General features: G+C 39.9%; 1 protein-coding gene and 1 long non-coding RNA gene across 2 annotated transcripts in view; one reads left to right on the top strand and one right to left on the bottom strand.

Moving 5' to 3' along the window:
• The first annotated feature begins 7,768 nt into the window (after positions 1–7,768).
• The window catches only part of LOC119775320 (gastrula zinc finger protein XlCGF57.1-like), a 36,348-nt gene continuing 21,012 nt past the window's right edge, over positions 7,769–23,104 (top strand). Inside the window, exons 1-2 of the mRNA XM_038273260.1 lie at positions 7,769–7,824; positions 15,806–16,111. Coding sequence (XP_038129188.1) covers positions 15,964–16,111 — 148 coding nt within the window. The 5' untranslated portion in view covers positions 7,769–7,824; positions 15,806–15,963. The remainder of the gene's footprint in view (positions 7,825–15,805; positions 16,112–23,104) is intronic.
• LOC119775338 lies at positions 13,635–14,546 on the bottom strand. Its single transcript, XR_005279639.1, has 3 exons — positions 14,094–14,546; positions 13,855–13,986; positions 13,635–13,774 (listed from the first exon to the last, which is right to left on the bottom strand). It is a non-coding gene; the product is annotated as an uncharacterized LOC119775338 (long non-coding RNA).

Here is a 23,104-nt window from a genome sequence, read left to right as displayed (position 1 = left end):
GCTGTGAACGGAATTTAATCGATTCAAACCTCGTCCAACAACTCCAAATTGAGACCATTCCTCTGACTCAACCTCTTAGTGTTTCTGCCATTGACGGGAAAAGACTTCACCAAGTTACCCATCAAACTCAACCCCTCGAGCTACTTCTGTCAGGTAACCACCGAGAGACAATAAAAATTTTTGTTTTTCCTTCTGCATGCTCTCCCCTGGTGCTTGGATTCGAATGGTTGGAGAAGCATAATCCTCACATAAATTGGACTGAACGTCACCTGGAATCATGGTCTACTACATGCCATGAAACATGCCTCCGTTCGGCTGCCCCCTTGGTGGGGTCTCCTAGAGGTGGGGGGGAGATGGACTCTCCTGACCTTTCTTCCGTTCCTTCCGAGTACCATGACCTAGCTCCTGTCTTCAGTAAGGTCAGTGCGACGTCCCTACCTCCACACAGACCATATGACTGCGCCATTGAACTATTACCTGGAGCACCACTACCTAGCAGCAGGTTGTATAACATTTCCAAGCCTGAAAGAGAGACCATGGAGAAGTACATAAATGAATCCTTAGCTGCAGGAATAATCTGCCCATCTTCCTCTCCTTTGGGCGCCGGGTTCTTCTTTGTTGGAAAGAAAGACAGCTCCCTGAGACCATGTATTGATTACCGAGGTTTGAACCAGATCACAATAAAGAATACCCACTTCCTCTACTCGCCTCAGCATTCGAACCTGTACAAGGGGCTACAGTTTTCACTAAACTGGACTTAAGGAATGCATATCATCTTCTTAGGATCCGAGATGGAGATGAATGGAAAACAGCCTTCAAAACTCCCTTGGGCCAATTTGAATATTTGGTGATGCCTTTTGGTCTAACTAACGCTCCAGCCTGCTTCCAAGCCCTCGTGAACGATGTCCTCAGAGACTTTTTAAATGTGTTTGTTTTCGTCTATATTGACGACATACTCATTTACTCTAGGAACCTTTCTGAACATAAAAGACATGTCCGCCTTGTTTTACAGAGACTACTGGAGAACAAGCTGTTCGTTTAAGCCGAGAAGTGCGAATTTCATCAGTCTTCAGTCACCTTTTTGGGGTTTGTGCTTGAGGGCGGCCAGGTAAAACCATCTGAGGACAAGATAAAAGTCGTGTTAGAATGGCCAGTTCCAGAGAACCGCAAACAGCTACAGAGATTCCTGGGCTTTGCAAACTTTTATCGTCGGTTCATCAGGAACTATAGCCAGACCGCCCTTCCATTAACTTCTCTGACCTCTGTCAAACGCACTTTTCAGTGGACTCCTGAGGCACAATCTGCATTTGATAAGTTGAAATCTTTATTTTCCAGAGCACCAGTGTTAATGCAGCCTGACCCTGCTAAACAGTTTATCCTCGAGGTGGACGCTTCTGATTCTGGAGTTGGAGCGGTCCTATCCCAGAGACTAGACACGGATCAAAAGATCCATCCATGTGCCTTCTTCTCCCGTAGACTTTCATCCGCAGAGCAGAACTACGATGTGGGAGACAGTGAGCTGTTGGCCATCAAATTGGCGCTGGAGGAATGGAGACATTGGCTGGAGGGAGCTGAGCACCCGGTTCTTGTATGGACTGATCACAAGAACCTGGCTTACATCCAGTCAACCAAGCAAGCCAATCCCCGTCAATCCAGGTGGTCTATCTTTTTCTCACGGTTTAATCTCATCATTTCCTACAGACCCGGATCCAAGAATGTGAAACCCGATTCTCTCTCTCGTCTTTACTCCGTCGATCATCCTGAGACACCTGAACCAGTCCTCCCGGCTTCCTGCACTGTTGGAGTGGTTAACTGGGAGATCACTGACCTTATCAACTCCGCCCTGGCTACAGAACCCGATCCAGGTAACGGTCCCACTAACCGAACCTATGTGCCATCTTCTGTCAGGTCCTGTCTCATCCAATGGATGCATGCTGCCAAGTTTTCCGCCCATCCGGGGGTCAGTAGAACCGTCGCCTTGATCTCTAGACGCTTCTGGTGGCCAACGCGGAGCTGTGGCAGCCTAGTGGTAAGGGCATAGGGCTTTCAATCCTGAGATTGTGAGTTCGATCCCCCACTCCCACAGACTGCCACTCTGGGTCCCTGAGCAAGACCCTTAACCTCACACTGCTCCCCGGGCGCCTTACAATGGCAGCTCACTGCTCCCCAAGGGGATGGGTTAAATGCAGAGAAGTAATTTCCCTCTGGGATTATTAGAGTATATCAAAAAAAAAAAAATCAAAACCCTCCATAGAGATGTCAAGGAGTATGTGTTGGCCTGCTCCACATGTGCCCGAAATAAAGCCTCACATCAACCTCCTTCAGGCCTGCTACAACCACTTCCGGTTCCCTCTCGTCCTTGGTCCCATATTGCGATTGACTTTGTCACTGGCCTCCCTGTTTCTCGAGGTATGTCCACCATTTTCACCATTGTTGACCGTTTTTCGAAGGCATGCCATCTCACCCCCCTTAGGAAACTTCCCACGGCCTTCCAGACAGCCCAGCTCCTCGTTAAACACGTCTTCTGCTTACACGGCATCCCCCAGGAGATCCTCTCGGACCGGGGTCCTCAGTTCATATCCCAGGTTTGGAAGGCATTCTGTGCTGCACTCGGCTGTAAACCCTCTCTGACATCAGGTTACCATCCACAATCTAACGGACAAACAGAGAGGATGAACCAGCAGCTTGAATCAACCCTTCGTTGCCTCACATCCAACAACCCCGTCGACTGGAGCCAATATCTTACATGGATCGAATATGCACACAACTCCCTCAAATCTGCTTCCACTGGACAATCTCCCTTTCAGGTTAGTCTCGGTTATCAACCTCCACTTTTCCCCGCAGACGAGAGAGAGATTTCGGTCCAGTCAGTAAATCACCACATCAGACGCTGTCAGAAGATCTGGAGAGAAACCATCGCTACCCTCAACCGATCTTCTGAAACCAACAAACGCTTCGCTGACTCCAGAAGACGTCCCGCCCCCGAGTACACTGAAGGCCAAGAGGTATGGCTGTCCACTCGAGACATTCCCCTCAAGGGGATGTCTCGAAAACTCTTGCCCAAATTTATAGGTCCCTACAAGATCTCCCGAGTCATCAATCCATCAGCCGCCCGTCTCCAACTGCCTCAGTCCCTCCGGATTCACCCAACTTTCCACGTATCCCAAGTTAAACCTGTCATCTCGAGTTCTCTGTGCCCGCCTTCCGACTCCCCACCACCCGCCCTGGAGGTCGATGGTCATCCCGCCTTCACCGTTCGACGCATCGTGGACTCCCGTCGACGAGGTCGCGGCTGGCAGTACCTCGTCGACAGGGAGGGCTACGGACCGGAGGATCGCCAGTGGGTTCCGGGCTCGTACATCCTCGACCCTGCCCTAATCGAGGAGTACGAGCGTTCCTGCCCTTCGACCTCTTCCGGACCGCCAAGGGGCGGTCGTTGAGGGGGGGGTACTGTTGGGAGCTGGAGAAGTTCCACCTTTCTCCAGCAGAGTCTGCCGTGGATCCTTCTGAGTGAGCCTCCTGCACAGCTGCAGCCCATCAAGATCATCAGAGGATCCACTATATAAGCTGTCTTCAGACCTTGCCTCAACGCTGCAGTGTTGATCCAGTTGGTCAGCGCCTAAGCCTAGACTCTCAGTGTATCTTTGTGACTTTGAATCCAGCCTGGATTCTAACCGTTGTCTCTATCTTCCAGGAAACCTGTTTCTCCTCTGTGAAGCTCTGGAAGAGCTAACCTGCCGAGCCGACCCTCAGAGCCAAACCCGAAGAACCACAGTGAACTTCCATGCAGCTCAGGACTAAGAGCTGGAAAACCCAAAGCCAAGGTCTACTCAGAATTAGACGTAAGACGCTGAAGCAGCAAGCGGACTCTGCTGATCAACTCCTCTTCAGATCCAACAGTGACCCTCCCAAAGCTAACCTCAAGAACCCTCAAGGTACAATCAGTAATAATCAAGAAAGCAAGCTCCAACGTGCAACGCTAACTGAACTGTCTCTCACGCAGACTCCGGTGAACCAGTATCCAAGCCCGAACCAGAACCAGTATATTCAGTGTGCTTGTGTTCAAATAAACTTGTTGAACTTTTATTCCTGTGTCCTTCAGTGGTGTTCTGCATAATTGGGTCACTCTTAGAGTACCCATCATGACAAGAAAGCCACGGCCTTAGTCTTCCATTTTCTGATGAGCCAGTATATGGCACCATCTCCCAGATAACTGGAGATAATTTAGGAATGCACACAATTCTTGGTTTTAACGAATCTTTTAGTAGTCATTACTTTTGTCGGATTTGTTTAATAGAAAAAAGCAAATGTCAGACTGTCTACAGTGAGGATGATCCTGAGGTAATACTTAGAGGAAAGGAGACTTTTGAAATGCATTATAAATCTCTTGAAGAAAACCCACAGCTAAAGCCATTATATGGTTTAAAGAAAAAAATCTTCACTTAATTAATTGCGATATTTTCATGTTTCTGACAACCATTCATTTAATATAATGCATGATCTTCTTGAGGGTGTTGCTCAGTATCAGATCAAATTAGTTTTTGAATATCTTTACTCAAAACCTCTTTTGAAAACAAGACTTACTCTCCAGGATTTATAGTTTCGATTATGGCTATTTCGAAAGGAAAAACCGTCCCACAAAAATTATTTTGGAAACATCTGGAAATGGCATAGGTTTAAATTCTGTTTAGACATTGTGTCTTGTTTAAAATATTCCACTTTTGTTTGGGGACATTATTCCTAGAGGAGACAAAAACTGGTACATGCTACTGTTGGTACTGGAAATAATGAACATTGTCTTCTCTCCTATCCTTACTATAGGTATGAAAATATATTTGAAGCATTTGATTGTTGAGCACCACAGACTGTTTAAATTCTTATACCCGCATAGAAACTTGATACCTAATCATCATTTTATGATCCACTACCCATCTTCTATTAGGAAAATAGGCCCATTGTTACATATGTGGTCTATGAGGTTTGAAGCCAAACATAAAATGTTTAAAAATTATTTTAAAAACTTCAAAAATATAACAAAGTCCCTTGCTAAAAAGCATCAGATGGCCATAGCTCATCATTGGGAGACAATACCTATTGAACAAAATGAGCACGGGTCTGTTAAAAGAATAGTACACCCAAAACATGATTAGCCTTCATTTTCTACTCACCCCCATGCTGAACAACACTCTGGAGTACTTTTTTATTATCTCAAATGCATCTGGACATCTGGGAGGCTTCTTGCTGTCTGCTGACATTCAAATAATGGAGGTCTATGGTGACCGAGACAGAAAGGTCCATAAAAGTCCACAAAAAACATGTCAATATTCCTCAATACTGCTCGTCCAATGTATTCCAAGTGTCCTGAGTGGGTAGCATCCAGAATTTACTCGAAACGAAGTCATTTAGAACGTTTTTAGAGCATAAACAGTAGTGTATAGGATTTCCTAAAAGCGCGTTCACGAGTCTACGGAAACCGCGGCAGACCAAACCAGACGAAAGTGCGCATTCAGCGTCTGCTCTGCCGATAATGCAAACGTAGAAGAAGAAATGTGCTGTTTACCTGTGCAAAGAAAGAAAAAACAAAAGAAAAATGTCTGAGGACTTCAGTGTTGAGGAAGAGCATGAGTTCTTTGCCGAGCTGAATGCACACTTTTGTCTGGTTTGGTCTGCCGCGGTTTCCGTAGAGTCGTGAACTCGCATGTGCGAACTCCTTTCCATTAAAATCTTAAATAATAACTATTTAAAGGGTTTAACCATATTTCAAAAGGAACTTAAAAATTCACAATTAGCTGATGATACAGCTCTATTTCTAAAAGACAAATCTCAAATTGATCAAGCCTTACAATTGGTTGCTGATTTTCCTAGAGCTTCAGCTTTATATCTTAACATTAACAAATGTGAAATCTTGTGTCTTTATGGTACCAATTGTACAAACATATGTAATATCCAAGTAAAGAAAATGGTGAAATACCTAGGCATAGACATCACTAAAGATTCTTCTTCCAGACAGCAACTTCATTTCCTCCCCAGAATTAGAAAAACCCAAAATATCATGAATATGTGGCTTCAACGTGACCTTTCGATTTTTGGTAGAATCCTTTTATCTAAAGCCGAAGGCATTTCGAGACTGGTATATCCTGCCCTATCACTTTTTGTTGAAAATTCATCATCCAAAGAAATAAATAGAATTCTCAGCAAATTCACCTGGAAAAATAAGAAACCTCTTTTGAAGAATGAAATTCTCTCAGCACCCAGGATACAAGGAGGATTCGAATTAATAAATTTCAATGATTTGAATAACACCTTTAAAATAAAATTGATTGAGGAATGTCTTAAGAAACCTAATTCAATTAGTTTTTTTTATTCCTAATAATATTTTTTAAAAACTGGGTGGTCTGCACTCTTTACTCACCTGTAATTACAGTGTTACCAAATTACCTTTAAAACTATCCAAATTTCACCAACAAGCTCTCTTAGCATGGAAACTCTGCTACTCCCACAACTTTTCACCTCACAAAGCCTTAATTTGGAATAATGAAGATATTGGGAAAAAAAATCTATATTTTTACAGAACTGGGTTGATAAAAATATAATCTTTGTATGCGACCTTTTTGACTCTAATGGTATAATGCTAAGCTATGAAGATTTCCTTAGACTTAAATACTTTCCTGTCACATATAAAGAATTCAATTAGGTAACTAAGGCTATCCCTAGTGGCCTTTCTCTCCTGATCCGAAGTCATTGTCAGTACCTTGAAGCACTTAGAATAAAATCCCCTCTAATGGTTAACGGTTATGATGTAACAGACTCAAAATGCATCAACAAACATATACGTCATTGTTTTTACGAAAAGAGAATGATAAAACCACGAGGAGAAGCATTTTGGGATTACATCTTTATGGTAACTGACTGGAAGAAGCCCTGACTATTACCTTATAAATACTGTATATCTAATAAGATAAAAGAGATTCACATTAAAATTTTACACACTATATATCCGACAAATTTATATTTTTCTAAATTCTCAGATATTGAAAATAAATGCAGTTTTTTTAACATGGTACCAGAAACCTTACCTCATTTATTTTATCATTGTACTCAATCTACCATTTTCTGGACTCTTCTTGAACAATATATAATGTGTAAACTCAAAACAAACATTGTAATTGACCATAAAAGTGTAATATTTTATTTTGTCCATGGAGACATGAATGCTGCTTTTATTACAAATCTATTCATTTTGTATGGTAAATTTCATATACAAAAATGCAAACATTCCAAAACATCCCCTAACTTCAAATGTTTCTTGCTTCAATTTAAAGACTACATGAAAACCTTTACATTAATTGATTGTAAACAAAGCACCACATCCACAGATATTTTTGAAAGATTTTTCAAAAAAATAGTGTAAGTATACTCTTTTTCATTATTTTCTTTCCTTATTTATTTATTTTTTGTTATTAGAGCACCTGTCTAATGTTCTATGTAACAATATGTCTGTATGTTTGTACAAAATTTTTAATAAAGTTCTAAAAAAAAAAAAAAAAAAAAAAAAAAGCTGTTGTCAGGGATCGGGTAGCATTAGCAGCATTAGCTTAGCTTGTGTGTGGAGTCATTGTAGAGAGGCTGATAATCTGGGAGTGTTTGCAGTGAGAATGTTTTCAGTCCAGCTTCAAGGAGAGTTTATCACCGAGCAGTTAACTCCTGCTGAAGAAACATTCACGGAGTTTAAAGGGAGTTTGGTCAATTCGGAGGAAAAGATGGACGATCAACATCTACTGCTGGATTTCACCAGGATCCCCCAGATCATCTTACACCGGATAGGTAGGAAACACCTGATAGAAACGATTCCCTGATGATGCACACTGTGGATTTTAGCCTCATCTGATTGGAAAACTGATTAGAGAAAATCAACATGCTAAGCTAAAGATAACTTCCGGTTCGTAGTGGGTCCACGTTGTTATGCTAAAACATGTGGTAAAGTTAGTTTTAAGTTATATATTCGACAGAAATTTCCTCTGGTTAAACATCTTCTTCACTCCTGGTAAACTCTGATCAGAGAAAGCCGCTCTAACATTTCAAGACAGCGAGATAAAAACGGCTACATCATGTACGACCTCCTGTTTTCAAAATAAAAGTGTAGGCATAGCTCTCATTATTGATATCTATTCTATATATATATATATATATATATATATATATATATATATAAAAGGTATTTAGAGACCTTATGTGCAAAACTAAAAGGTGTATCCCATGAAACTAGAGCAGTACTGTGATCTCTTACAGATTTTGTGTCACTTCATCAGAAAGCCTGGAAACTATTGAACAAAATGGCCAATATTTACACATAAATATTATTTTAAAACTTTTCAGAGACTTGAAATGCAGACATTAAAAACGCGTTACTCTTGAACTAAATGGAGGACTATGACTGACTGAGTCAATTCATCACGTCCTGGAAACTCTCGTGCTATAATGCTGATTTCCGTATAAAAAAAATTATTTAAAAATAATTTGAGATTTGAAATGGAAAAATAAAAGGTGTAACTTTTGAAGAAGATGAAGCATAAATAAAATCCACCACTGATTTTTGAATCAGAGTACATTGACTCATTGACTTGAAGGTAATCCCTCACACTAAGCATGCTTGTAGTGACAGTAGAGAAGAAAACTCCCTTTTAACTGGAGGAAACCTCGAGCAGAACTGGGCTCAGTGTGAGCAGACATACAGAAAGAAGCAGGGAGAAAAAAGTTTGCCCAATCCTGGAAACATGCAGTTATTAACAGTAAGGGAAACTGGGCTACAATGAAAAACAGGCTCCAACATCTATAAACTAATGTAATGAGTGCGGCAGCACACAGTTTACATTTATCTCCGGGACGGTTTCACAGCCAGGAACCGACCAGATGAGAAAAAGCAGAGAGAGCATAAAATATTAAGTAGTACTAGGCCTGGGTAAAAAAATTTATTTAAAGAAATAATTTGAATTATTTGTTGCAGGGAATTTTTAAAGAAATTTAGTCTTTTTTAAAACGGCACATTGTTGGCTCCCCAGAGTTTCTAAAGCTGCAGTATTAGACCCCGTCCACACGAAGACAAACCCTGACCTAAACGCACAAATTTTTCACCAAACCAGCCTCTCATCCACACGAAGCCGGCGTTTCGGGGGTCTGTAAACGATCTTTTTTTTATTCAGCCTTCAGAGTGGGAAGATTCTGAAACGCCTTTTTCGCGTTTCCATCTTTACTCTCTAACCGCATATTTTTTTTTTACAAGCATGCGTCATAGCGTCGCCTCTAAACACGCATGCGCGACACATCACAACAACAATGGCGCCGTTGCTGCTCATGCTACTCACCCTGCTGTCGGGCTTACAACAGAATCTTCTTCTTCTGGAATATCTCCAGGAAGAACAGAGCACTATCGACGACATAGTTCAGCACCTGAATTTGACTTAACCACGAAAATGGACCCGCAGGGCAACCATGTATAAATATTAGTGCCATGCCCAACATTTCGTCGCTTATTTTTGCTTTGGCACCACAGCGCCACTTACAGGCCTGGCATACATTTTGCAGCGTTTTCATGCATTCGTGTGGACGATCACATTTATTTTACGTCTCCGTCTTTACGACAAACGTTCTGGAAAATATCAGCGTTTCGTGTTCGTTTTGACTTCATGTGGACGGGGCCTAAATCTCAGTTTATAGTTTGGCAAGCGACAGCATCACACGAAAAAAGGAAACCACATAATTACAGGTGAGGAGTTTGTAAAATCATCTGTTGTTGGGAATAAAGTTCTCCGGCATAGTGGCAGATTTCCGGCTTGCAGCAACTGTGGTTGTATTGGAAGAAAAGGGATTGTGTATTGAAATTCATATTTTAAAACTGGCAGAAAGGTTTCTCCCATTTTGATAGCTAACAAGCTAGCTAACAGAAGCACGGCTCTCAATAGCACAGCGTGGTGGTGATATGAAAAAGGGATCCCTATGTCCTCCAGCAGTCTAAGCCTATAGCAGCAATATATAGAGATAGCTCAGGATAACCTGAACCACTCTAACTATAAGCTTTATCAAAAAGGAAAGCTTTAAGCCTAGCCTTAAAAGTAGACAGGGTGTCTGCCTCACGAACTAAAACTGGTAGTTGGTTCCACAGGAGAGGAGCCTGATAACTAAAAGATCTGCCTCCCATTCTACTTTTAGAAATTCTAGGAACCACTAGTTAACCTGCAGATTGAGAGAGAAGTGCTATTTTAGGACCATAGAGAATGATCTGATGTCTAATATAAGATGGAATTTGGACATTTAAGGCTTTTGTAGGATTGTAATTTTCCGTTTTACCTTCTTACATTTCAAAATGACGAACAGGAGACTTGTTTTAACGCGTTATGACGGCTTGTTTGCAACGAAAACGGTAAAACAACCGTATAGCTCCGCCGTTCTACTTTATTTTTTTTTTACATATGTGTTCATGTTGCCATGACAACATGAACTTCCTGCCCACACTACGGAAGCCTAGATTATTGGCAACATATGTCTAACTCAAAGTTTACTAATAAACAAACAAATAAGAACAGACATATATCCTAAACTTAGAATAATAAATTCAACTTATACTTTCTATAAATGAGGCTTACAGCTTTATATGTTAGAGGGTGGTTTTTAAATTCTATCAATTCACTGACATCCTTTTACAGCTTTAAAGTAACAGTTCAGAGAGGGGAATCTAGCTATATTTAAGAAAAATCTCTAAATCTATATTCTAATTAATTCCTATAAAAATAGTTTTGCTCAATAGATAATGTGATGAGTTGACTCAAAATGGTTGCTATATAATATCCAGTGTTTCCCACAGGATTTTAGGAGACTGTGGTGGGAGAGTCTCTGACCCTCGGGGGTTTTCATGTGTGCACATTTTTAAGCGTGGTGTATCCCACTTAAAGGGGAACACTGTTTTTTTCACATTGGGCCCTTGATTTTACGTTATTACATCATGTTCTAATCACCCATATGAGTTTTGTGTCATTTGGAGCCGTTCTGAAGATATTCTGTTAGGTTATATCCAAGTAACGTCTTCTTACTACATCCCGCTCGCTCCCTGAGGGTAAACATGCTGTGGCTCTGACTGCAGCGCTGAGAGGGACTCCTGCTGAAGCGGGAGAGCGGGGTTGGGAAGGGGGAGGCGCCCCACGGCAGCTCCTGCCGCTGGAGGACAAGACTAGGAACGATACATGCTTTCACCTAAGATTCTCCAAACGCCGCCAGTGACACCAGAAAAGACGCTAGATTTGTCTCTAGTCGCTTTTTTGAAAAGAAGTCGCTGGAGGGGTCTGTACAGTTGCTAAATATAGCGACAAAGTAGAACCGCCACTGACACGCCTTGTCGTTTCAGAAGATCTGAAAGAATTCAGGGTGGATTAGTTTTTACTCCTGAGGAGGGAAAAGATTGAACTGGTGTTTTGTGATTGAAGTCAACATATTTTGTGTAGAATAACATGATGAGGTGAAGAAAGGCTAAAATGCTGCAGCTGCTGTTTCTAAGCGTCTGTAAAGCACTGGGACGTCCTCCATGCTGACTGTGTTTCAATTATCCAGTTATTAGCTCACCTTGAGAAGAACAAACTACCACAGTTCTTCAACCTCATGTAGGCCTGGATGATAAAGTGAATGTTTGGTATTTCCATTCCCCTTTAAGACGCTGCAGCGTGTGTCTAATAACGTGACTCCACCCATCCAATCAGAAGAAGCGTAAACAAAGAGAATGATGGATGAGTCCAGTGAAGCAGCGGCTACCACAGCTAGAAGCAAAACATCAGTTAATCCTGCAGAGCTGAGCGCGCAGAGACCAAGTTGAACGCATGGCAGACAGGTTTAGAGCAAAGGTTTGTGAGTTTAAACGATTAACATCGTTCACTCTACCACACTCGACACACAACCATGCTGTTGAATAGGGTTGAGTATCTGCATGAGTGTTGGGATATGATACTTTGGTCACAATACGATTTTGCAATATCACTTCATATTGCTTTATTTTTCCAAGCCATAAAAATTAAATGTATGGATAAAAAAGCAAGTGCTGTACAGTTCTATAATTAATGACAAACATGAAAAACACCCATTGTTTCCTCCAAACAGAAATTAATGGTGAAAAGAAGTCTGATTCTACAGAGTGAGACAATAGAGATAGAATGAGGAAAAAAGGGGTCCTTACACTGTAATAACTATCAGGGTGGTTTAACTTACAATTTTAAGTTCAGTTGCAGCCTTAAAAATATAAGTTGTCTCAACTTTGAGAAAAGATTTCATTCAACTAAGTAGGTAAGTTTGAAAAGTTTCCCAGTTGATAATAATTTATTGTTTCTACTTGATACACTGAGTTGAAATGACCAACTATATTACATTACTCATTCACCAAAACTCAGATTCTGTTTTCAAGTGAACTTTTACCAACATATCCTTTTAACTCAAATAATTCAGTTATACCAATTTTTCAATTATTGATTAATTGCCGTTTAAACTCAGCAACACAAGTAAAAACAACTGAAAACACTGCCTTATGTGTGAGTCAACTTGCTTTCTCTTTTCAAAGAAATAAGCAATTACATATTCTATTAAATCACTTTTTTATGTTAAAATAACACAATTCAAAATAAAATGCCTTTTCAAGTTACATTAACTCATGTTTTTAAGGCAGCAATTGAACTTAAAATTACAAATTAAATAGACTAATATTTTTAGATATTATCCCTTATGTTAATTAATAATGGCAAGTTCACCAACATCCCAAAAGACAACACTGAATGCACTTAGAACTCAAATGTTTTTAAACATTTATTTTCACAAATTGTGGTAACAAAGCTCAATAGATCAGAGACCACAAAAAACAGTTGCGGTTAAAAGTATCCACAATAAGCTCTGAAGTCCAACAGTGAAAGGTTTTAAGTTTTGAATTTGTTCATTTAAGAGCATTTCACATTAGATTTATTGTGGGGAGGGATCAGCTAGAACAGAGTACAGTTGAGATTAAATTTATTAGAGAAATGGTTTATAAACAGCTCTTTAAACCCAAGGGTGCATGAAGCTTTGCATAAATAAGATAATGCAAGTCTGCCTAAAGCAAATTACAGTTGAGACCATCACTTCGAAACCTGCCTAACAAAGTGAATATGGCTAGTATCTGCTTAAAGGAGAAGTTCACTTTTTAACACTTTAAGCCCATTTTCTGTAGTGTCCAGGATGAAATCGAATGATCGACACCAAAATTTTGACAATTGCTCCTGTCTCTGCTTTTTGGCTCATTTAGAATCACCCCCTGGCTGCTTCAGAATGGCTTGCATAGTGCATGTCCGATAATGTCCTTAAAACAACCTTAAACGTTCTTTTTTTAAAATATGCTACTCACCGGGTCGTCAGCGCTGTTCAATGACGTTCCAAAAAAAGTTTCGTAAAGAAAAAACGTTCCTGTAGTGTTTTATTTAGCATTTTGTAAATCCCATTGAGTTCTGCAGGAATAGTCAATATTCCGCTGCCACCGGAAACGGAAATGGGGCCTGTTTACACAGTTGTAGTCTTTTCGCTTCACTCTGTGTACTCCGACGTCGAGAATCAAGAATCCACCTTTCGTATTCCATTTTCAGAGTTTTTTAAAGTGTTTAACGTCGAGGTGCTAACGTCTCTGTTAAACACTTTAAAAAACATCTGATGGATCTTCTCCTGACATGTAGTGTGGCAGACCAAGCAGAGCAGCAGCCCTTCTCCTCTCGTTTGTGTCCTACAAGACATGATTACAAAAGACTTGTAGTAAGCATTGAACTTTTGCCTGAATTTCTTGTCATTCTCACTTCTACTTACATCTTTCTCAAGGCAGTCCAGAATGTCTTTGAGCGATTGCTTCTTTCCAGACTTTGCGACCAGGCCATCAAGTCCGCCAAGAAAGGATACCACAAGGTCTGTGGTAACGATCCTCTTAAATTCTGCCCTAATCTAAGGAAATATACAGGAAACAAAAACATATTTCTCAATAGCACAGTTAACATTGTCTAACATAACAGGATATAATATCTCTTGGAATTAATACATCATGTAATCACCTGTTTCTCTTGAAACAGAGCTGGCCATCGGGAAATTGTGATGTGAGGTTCATCTCCAATGATTTATTTTCTACGCTCAGAAAATGTATAAACCATCAGATCCTCTAGCAGCTGGTGATCAGGTCTTTCTTCTGCATTTCAGTCTCCATTATCTTGCACTTCTCCTCCATTCTTTCAGGATTTTGTCCTTCAGGTGGATCAGGACAGTAGTTTACCTCACCCTTCTTTGACTTCTTGACACATCTTCCCCTTGAACCTCAAGTTTTTCTTTTATTTATGGTAACTTCAGGGCATGCTGCTGCACTTAACTTTTGCCGGTAGTTTCCAAGCTTAAATTTCAGGCTGTGAAACCATGAGTACCATCCTTTCTCAGACCCTGGTTCACACAAACAGGGATGCTTCTCCACCAGTGTTTTGACTGCATTTACATAGTGCAACTAAGTAGACAGTGTGTCTGCCTCACGGACTAAAACTGGTAGTTGGTTCCACAGGAGAGGAGCCTCAAACTAAAAGATCTGCCTCCCATTCTACTTTTAGAAATTCTAGGAACCACTAGTAAACCTGCAGACTGAGAGGGAAGTGCTCTGTTAGGAACATGAAGGACAATCAGATCCAAGATGGAGCTGGGCAATTTAAAGGGGAACACTGTTTTTTTTTTTTTTTTTTTTTTACATTGGCCCCTTGATTTTAGTTATTACATCATGTTCTATTCACCCATATTAATTTTGTCATTTGAAGCCATTCCGAAGATATCAGTTTTGTAATCCAAGTAATGTCTTCCTATGGGCAACGACTTAAGCATTCATAACATGTTGGCGTATCACTGTACCCCAGACATCCACGGTTATATTTTTTTATATTTATATGTTTTTAAAACAAAGCGGACTGTGTATGACGTCTTCAGTGACACCAGAAAAGTCGCTAGATTTGTCTCTAGTCGTTTTTTTGAGAGTCGCTGTAGGGGTCTGAAAAGTCGCTAAATATAGCGACAAAGTCGCTGAGTTGGCAACACTGCACGGGCGAACCAGGCAGCTGGGGCGGCATTTTAATAAAGGAGGGCGGGACTTGCGCTTCCAAAAAAATATAACTGGCGCTAGGAGTGGGTTTCACCCTGGGGAGTAGAACTGCCAATGACCATCTGTCTCTCTGTGTCTATATAAGACTGTGGCGGCCCAAACAAGGCTGTGGCGGGCCGCCACATTAATGGGAAACACTGTTGTCTTAAGTCTAACAACTGAATTCTTGTCTCACTGTGATCTTTTTTTTTTTTACTGTACTTCATTTTCTGGTTCGAACAATTTTTACAGGGAAAAAAGCATAACCCTGTTACCCTGCTGATTGGGTCAGTTTTAGCAAGAAATTATGAAGGCTCTGTCATTTAGGCCTCTTTTCTCTTTCTTACTGCAATGCTTATTTTTAATACGATAGAGCAGAGAAATTTAATCAGAAAATCATTTAAAATCTGCTCAACCTCTGACACATTCGGCTGGGGTCTGTCTCTTCCAGGCAGAGGTGTACAGGAAGCGCTTCTGAGGCTAGGGTGACATATTACTCCCTCATTTGCCAGTCAGTCACTGTGGTGATGAATAGAATGTTTTATCTTTTTTTAATAATTATTTGTGGGGAAATAAATTTAGGCCAGAATGTACAGACTGAAATTTAATGTTATTTAACCACCAATAGAATGTCTTCCTCCTGTGTTTGCCTTTCAGACCGCCTTCAGGATTCTGTTGTAAAAGAGGAGGATTTCTCTGACCAGCAGCTCCATGAACAGGAGAGGAATCCCAGTTTGGACCAAGAGGAACCAGAACCCCTGCAGATAAAAGAAGAGCAGCAAGAACCAGAACATTCCTGGACAAAAGAGGAAACCATGGAGCTCCCTATAAGTGAGCAGGAAGAGCAGCTTGTTCTGAAGCAAGAGGCAGGAGATACAGGAGATAAACCTTTCCCTTGTTTGACATGTGAAGAAAACTTCCTTAAAGAAGAACATTTAATGGATCGCATGAGAACTCACACAGGTAAGATTTATGAATGTCTGTCCTGTGAAAAAATGTTCGCAAAGAAATCTAGACTTGATAGGCACTTTAGAATTCAAAGCCACCTACAAACCTCTTAAAAGCATTCCTGCATTATCCTTTGTCAGGATCATTTTCTCTTTCATTTTGATTAAACAAAGAATGTCTCCATGGCCTTTGTTACTGAAACTGTGGTCAATTCATGACACTTGATCAGCAATGTGCAAGAGCTTACACTGTGCGCAGAATTATTAATCAAGTTGTAATAAACTGTAATACTAGTTTTCACATTTTCACCTGGGCTGTTTCATACCAACGTTTAAGACTTAAGAGAAAGCTTGTTAACTAAACTCAAAGTTGCTAAGCTGTTACATTTATTTTTTTATTTTATTTATCCTTTATTTAACCAGGTAATACCCATTGAGATTAAAAATCTCTTTTGCAAGAGAGACCTGGCCAAAATAGGCATCAAAATTACATCACATAATTACATACGTACAAAGACACACACATAAAAGCCAAATATGCACTTATAATAAAATTTCAATTAAAACATTGATATATGAGGGAGTCCAACTTAAAACATCTCACTCTCAGCTAAAAAGTATTCAAAGGAACCAATTTACTAAGTTTCAAGTTATTTTGCAGCAAATTTCATGTAAAGGGAGCAGAGTAAGCAAAGGCCTTTTTACCCAGCTCAGGACAGAAAACAAGACAACAGCCTGAGAACGGAGAGAGTAATGACTAGTACTTTTTTTCATAAGAAGTGAACATAAATAAGATGGAAGCGCACCAAGAATAGCCTTATATAAATATATACCAATGACAAAGCCTCCGTGTAGCCAAGGCAGACCACCCTACACGAGAATACAGCTCACAGTGATGGGTGCGAGCTTTACAATTAGTAATAAATCGCAATGATGCGTGATAGGCTGCGTCAATCATTGAGCAGATGAACGCATATATAACATATCACCATAGTCCAGCACAGTTAAAAAAGTGGATGCCACCAACCGTTTTTTTTTACATTAAAAGAAAAGCACAGCTTATTTCGAAAATAAAAACCCAATTTTAGTCTCAACTTTCTCACTAGACAGTGAACATGAGGCTTAAATGATAGGTGGTCATCAATGACAATACCAAGATACTCAAAAGTTGTAACAATCTGTATTTCACATCCATCAGGAGTAACCACTGAAGGAACATTCAGTGGCCTGTTCCGAAGGTCTGTGAAAAGTAAACATTTAGTTTTGTCTGCATTAAGCACAAGTTTCAACTGTAGCAAAGTATTTTGGACCACATTAAAAGCATTCTGTAAGTGCGCAATGGCTTGTTTAAGAGAAGGCGCACAGCAGTAAATAACTCTATCATCTGCATAAAAATGAAAATTTGCATCAGACACATGCCGATTAAGATCATTTATATAAATACTAGGGGTGGGACGCGATTAAAATTTTTAATCGCGATTAATCGCATGACTGTGAAATTAATTAATCGAATTAATCGCATTTTAATCGCATACTTGGAAACAGCAGGAAGTAACTTTTTCCACATGGATTTTGAATGACAACACATAAGCTTAATAAACAAAATATTGTTTGTTTATTTTCTTTAAAGAAATATCAACATGCCAGTGCAAATTTTAAAGTTCAACATATTTAGGAACACTAAACTCAGAATTCAGGTAGCTCTATAGGTATAGGTAGAGCTTAATACTGCTTTTTAAATGCAAAAATGCAATACTCTCAAGTACATTCAGAACAAAAAGCCTCTGAGGCTTTAACACAATTCGTGGATTTATCAACAGTTCAACTGTTTACAAAAAATAAGTCAGAAATAAAATGAAATTCAGTCCAACTCTTTATAACATTGGCCATTCAGACAGTTCAGTTCAACATAAAGTGACAGTGAGTGACCTCCATTTTTTCCCATTTGAAACACAACTGGCCTCAGGATACTCATTTAACTTATTACTTCCTCTCTTTCAGCCAGTTGCTGAGACATACTAGCCTGTTCACATTTTCGGAGCTCAGGGCTGCCCTCTTCTTTTGAACTATATTACCTGCCAGGGAGAATAATCTTTCGCAGGGTACCGAAGTGGCAGGGCTGCCTAGATACTTGCGGGCCAGGACAGAGAGCTGTGGATGGGCTCTCTCATGAGTGGACCACCACTGCAGTGTGCAGTCTCTCTCACTGATGGTAGGCTCTGCCTTGTAGCGGGCCACGGCTCCTTTGGGCCCATCTTCCTCCTCTGATTCAGAGTCGGAATTATACAGCAGGAGGCTCCTCTTCCTTGCTGGCTCCTCTGTGCGTTCCGGAGTGGCTCTGCCTGGTTGTTGTTGCACCAGTGCCTCGATGCTGGTCCACACCTCTCCTCGCTCTCCTCTTGGTAGACACTTTAGGTCCTTAAGATCAGAATAAGAATCAGAATCAGGTTTGTGGTCACATTAATCAGAGATTTACAAAGTACAAGCTGGATGAAATTCATTAGTATACATGGTTTCCATCATCCAGAATCTCCTCTACTGGTTGTGCCTATGGTCATCTTGTTTTAAAAAGAAATAAAAAATAGCATTATTCTCATCTGCCTTTGGTAATAGTTGGTTAATTATCTTCAATCCATAAAACAACATGGATTATTTTTTTCTGTTTTCATTTTTTTTACTCTTTAGCACATTGAATGACAATTATGTATGATAATGTGCTATACAAGTCATGTTGATGTTGTTATTCCATAAGAGAGGGGAGGGGGCCGAGGAAATAAAAGGGTCATAAGCAATAAAAGAGAAAAATAAAGAAGACCATTACACACCTTAAAGCGAGGGTCGAGTGCTGTAGCCACTTGTAGAAATCTGTGATTTAGGGCATCCTCACGCTGAGACAGGTCCTTTTCAAAAGCAGCCTTGAACTTCACCACATAGGCTGGGTCATCATCTGAGGCCTTCATGGTGCGGGTCAGGTGGCGGAGAGCAGGCAACACAACTGAGCATGACACATAATTCTCACCCCCAAGGAGCTCTGTCACGTCTCTGCAGAGGATAGTTAATCACGCAATCAATATCATTTATATAGCAAATTTTACACTACTGTCATTCAATGTGCTAAAGAGCAGAGAAAGACAAGAAAGAATGGTATTGCAATTGTCAACTCTACAGGTAAATAAAGCATGGATTAATTTCTGCAAACTCTGTTTACATACAGCATTTTTAATTTATGCAACGTTCCTTGGTGCCAAAACGTTGATTACAGTGACACATTATTTTGCCATTTAATATTGGATTAAAAACTGTATACTGTAGTCATAGTGATATTAATATTATTCAGTACAATACATTTTGGAAAGGCAATTTAAATTATACAGGACTCTCATAGTCAAGTCATAACGTTTTTAATCCAATTAATGAACGTTGATGAGTATTTACCTGCATGGGGAAAGTAGGGTTTCGAGCCTCTGCAGTCTGTCCCATTCTGCTGCATTCAACATGGTGAGCTTGTGCTTCTGTTTGGCGAGCGTAGCCTTAACAGCATCTTGTTTTTTCAGCAGACGAGAGACCATCAACAGGGTGGAATTCCACCTAGTGGCTCGTTGTCTTGGCCCAGTTGTGTTTGTTCGTTGTGCAGTTCCTCTGTGTTTGAGGGGCTGTGTTTAAAATGCCCAACTATCTTACGACATCTCGCCAGTGTGGCTGTGAACCCGCTGTCACTAAGACAAACTGTGATCGTCCTCTGTACCATGTGAGCAATACACGGCATGTGCTGAAATGTGAGCTGTGTCATTGGTACGGGCACTATCTGTTCCGATTGTGGTGACTTTCTGTGTGATTTCCCAGGCCTCCGTCACAGACTCAAAATCTTCTGCCACGTTTTCAGCAAAGTGCCTCGTGGTTATCTTCTTGATGGTTAAGGCAAACGAGTGAAGGCGCCACTTGTTGTCAATAATATGGCAAGCCGAAAGGACCAATAATCGTCCGTACAATAACGCGCGGTTCCAACCCGTATTTTACGCGAGCGCGCGTTTTTTACGTCACCGCGCGTTTCCAGCCAGAACGCGCGGTGCCGTAAAAACCGCGCGCTCGCGTAAAATACGTGCGGTGGCGTTAATAACGTTTGGTGGCGTTTTTTGTGCTCAGCCACTAGATTTAAAGGCGTTTTACCCAATAAGAACACTGCAGCACCAGACACAACCAGGAGATCCCTGATCTTTGGGGAAAGGCAGAAAGAAGATGCACCTTCCTTTCTGATCCTGTCTAAATCCTGTTGATTTCAATAATATTGTTTGATATTACACAGAACTCACTCTGCTTATTCTCCCTACTTATGCCCTTGGTGCAGAAGATAAATTAAATCTTTAACAGAAATGTTATTATTAATTCTGAAAATATTATCATGTGAATATAAATACAAAGCATACAAAAAAATGCAGCTTTATTAAGTGACCTGGTTTATTTTATTTAGCTTTTAATTTCTTTTCAACATTTAGTTCTAGTACTTGGCTTGTGCTTTGGTAGTTTCATGTTTAAAATGACAAGAAATATGAAAAAGCTTATGGTCGTCAAGTTGTACTTACTCTCATATGACAGTAGATGGCAGTGAAAGCCCAAATTCATGAGATTAAATGTTTGAAGACCATTTTTAAACGTCTGTCTACCACTTTTTTGTGATTTGAATCATCAGTGGCCGGTTTAAACATATTAAATTTCCAAGAATGCAAAGTGAGCATGAAACTATACCATTTTCCAGGGAATAAACAGTATAATGTGATGCTATGCTTCATTTTTTTTTTGTCTGTATGTACTGTTTTATTATCTTCGTGTCTTTCTTTAAATGCCTCAGTACTACTGTTTGTATTATAACCTATTTTTACAGACTGTAAGTTAGTCTAACAAAGCTTAGCCAGAATCCTGAATTAAATTGTCACACAAAATACTGTATGGCTTGCTGATATTCAAAAAATACAAATTCAAACTAATCTAAGTTTTACAAGTTGACAAGGACTAAGCACTAGCTCAAATATTTGGTTCCCTAATCCTATACACACCCCAGGTCATCAAGATCTCCCCTCCTGTGTTCCTCCAACCAGCTCTGCTGCTCCTCACCTATCGAGCTCTTCCTTGAGTTATTTGCCCAAATAACTTTATTTTGTTTCCGGGGTTTCAATCAGAATTTCAGTTCTGCCTCCTTTATATCCATTTTAAACATCATAAACATAGCATTCATTAACTTGTTTATGAACTGTTTTATTGTAGTGGAGATCAAGGCTATGTACACAGACAGTAGTCATTTTAAACTTTAATTTAACCATTTTCATGCAACAAAGTTATGTGGCTATATTTAGTGTAGCTCTAAAACCGGTCGGACCTCAACCATGCAAAGCAAGTTGCTGAGTGAACATAGATAAATCTTGACTGGACTAATTTTTTATAACGTATGTTTTGCTGTATTATGTTAACCATCTACTGTATTTTTGTAATATGGAGACAAATTCTCATTAGGCATCTAAAAATGACTTATACAATGAAAGAAAATGCAGGATCTTTATTAAAAATGAGTGGCAAAAACAAGAATAATCTAATACGCATACATTTGCCTTGCCTCAGAAGTAAAAAACTAAAATCAAGAAGCTGTCACGGCATCTTACTTTAATGACATTTTTTAGGGCATGGCTTAGGTTACCAACAACAGACAATATACAATAGATGCAGTTAATAACATTGTAAACAACAAATACTAATATTTTTCTCTATAGAGTTTAAATCATGCAATAAGTACTTATTGGAATCTGCTAGTACTCGCACATCCCTTTTCATATCAAAGACAAAAATATACATTTCCAGAAAATCTTACCTACTTTTTTTTACCTTTTTGCAGTGCTGTGCAATGTTCTTAAACCTTCAAATACAGATAAATGCAATATGAACTGTAAAATGCCAATAAAAACATGAAATGTGGACCGTGATGTGTAAAATTTCTCCATATAACAAGAAAGATCACTGTTCCGCTTAGTCCTTGTACATTCACTCAAATCTGTAAATAAAACAATGGTACATTTGCGGAAATCAGTATATTTTGTGACATAACTTACAGTATTGCTTCAGACTGTAAGAACAACATCAATCCTGTGATGATATGCAACCCAAAATCACTTGTTTCACCTCCCAGTGGATCAAATCACAAAAAAGTGGTAGACAGACGTTTAAAAATGGTCTTCAAACATTTAATCTCATGAATTTGGGCTTTCACTGCCATCTACTGTCATATGAGAGTAAGTACAACTTGACGACCATAAGCTTTTTCATATTTCTTGTCATTTTAAACATGAAACTACCAAAGCACAAGCCAAGTACTAGAACTAAATGTTGAAAAGAAATTAAAAGCTAAATAAAATAAACCAGGTCACTTAATAAAGCTGCATTTTTTGTATGCTTTGTATTTATATTCACATGATAATATTTTCAGAATTAATAATAACATTTCTGTTAAAGATTTAATTTATCTTCTGCACCAAGGGCATAAGTGGGGAGAATAAGCAGATTGAGTTTTGTGTAATATCAAACTATATTATTGAAATAAACAGGATTTAGAAAGGATCAGAAAGGAAGATGCATCTTGTTTCTGCCTTTCCCCAAAGATCAGGGATCTCCTGGTTGTGTCTGGTGCTGCAGTGTTCTTATTGGGTAAAACGCCTTTAAATCTAGTGGCTGAGCACATAAAAGACAACCTACTGATGATATAATATGCAAAAAACGCCACCAAACGTTATTAACGCCAACGCACGTATTTTACGCGAGCGCGCGTTTTTTACGGCACCGTGCGTTCTGGCTGGAAACGCGCGGTGACGTAAAAAACGCGCGCTCGCGTAAAATACGGGTTGGAACCGCGCGTTATTGTACGGACGATTATTGGTCCTTTCGGCTTGCCATACAATAAAGTGTGCGGTCACGCCGAGGTAATTTGCGTTGCTGACTGAGGTCCAGTGATCTCCAGTAATAGCGACGC

This window comes from Cyprinodon tularosa, unplaced genomic scaffold (genome assembly GCF_016077235.1).
Source record: "Cyprinodon tularosa strain WSP-4 unplaced genomic scaffold, ASM1607723v1 ctg867, whole genome shotgun sequence".
NCBI lineage: Eukaryota > Metazoa > Chordata > Actinopteri > Cyprinodontiformes > Cyprinodontidae > Cyprinodon > Cyprinodon tularosa.
Note: the sequence above shows the minus strand (reverse complement) of the source record. Positions and strands in the feature narration are given on the sequence as shown.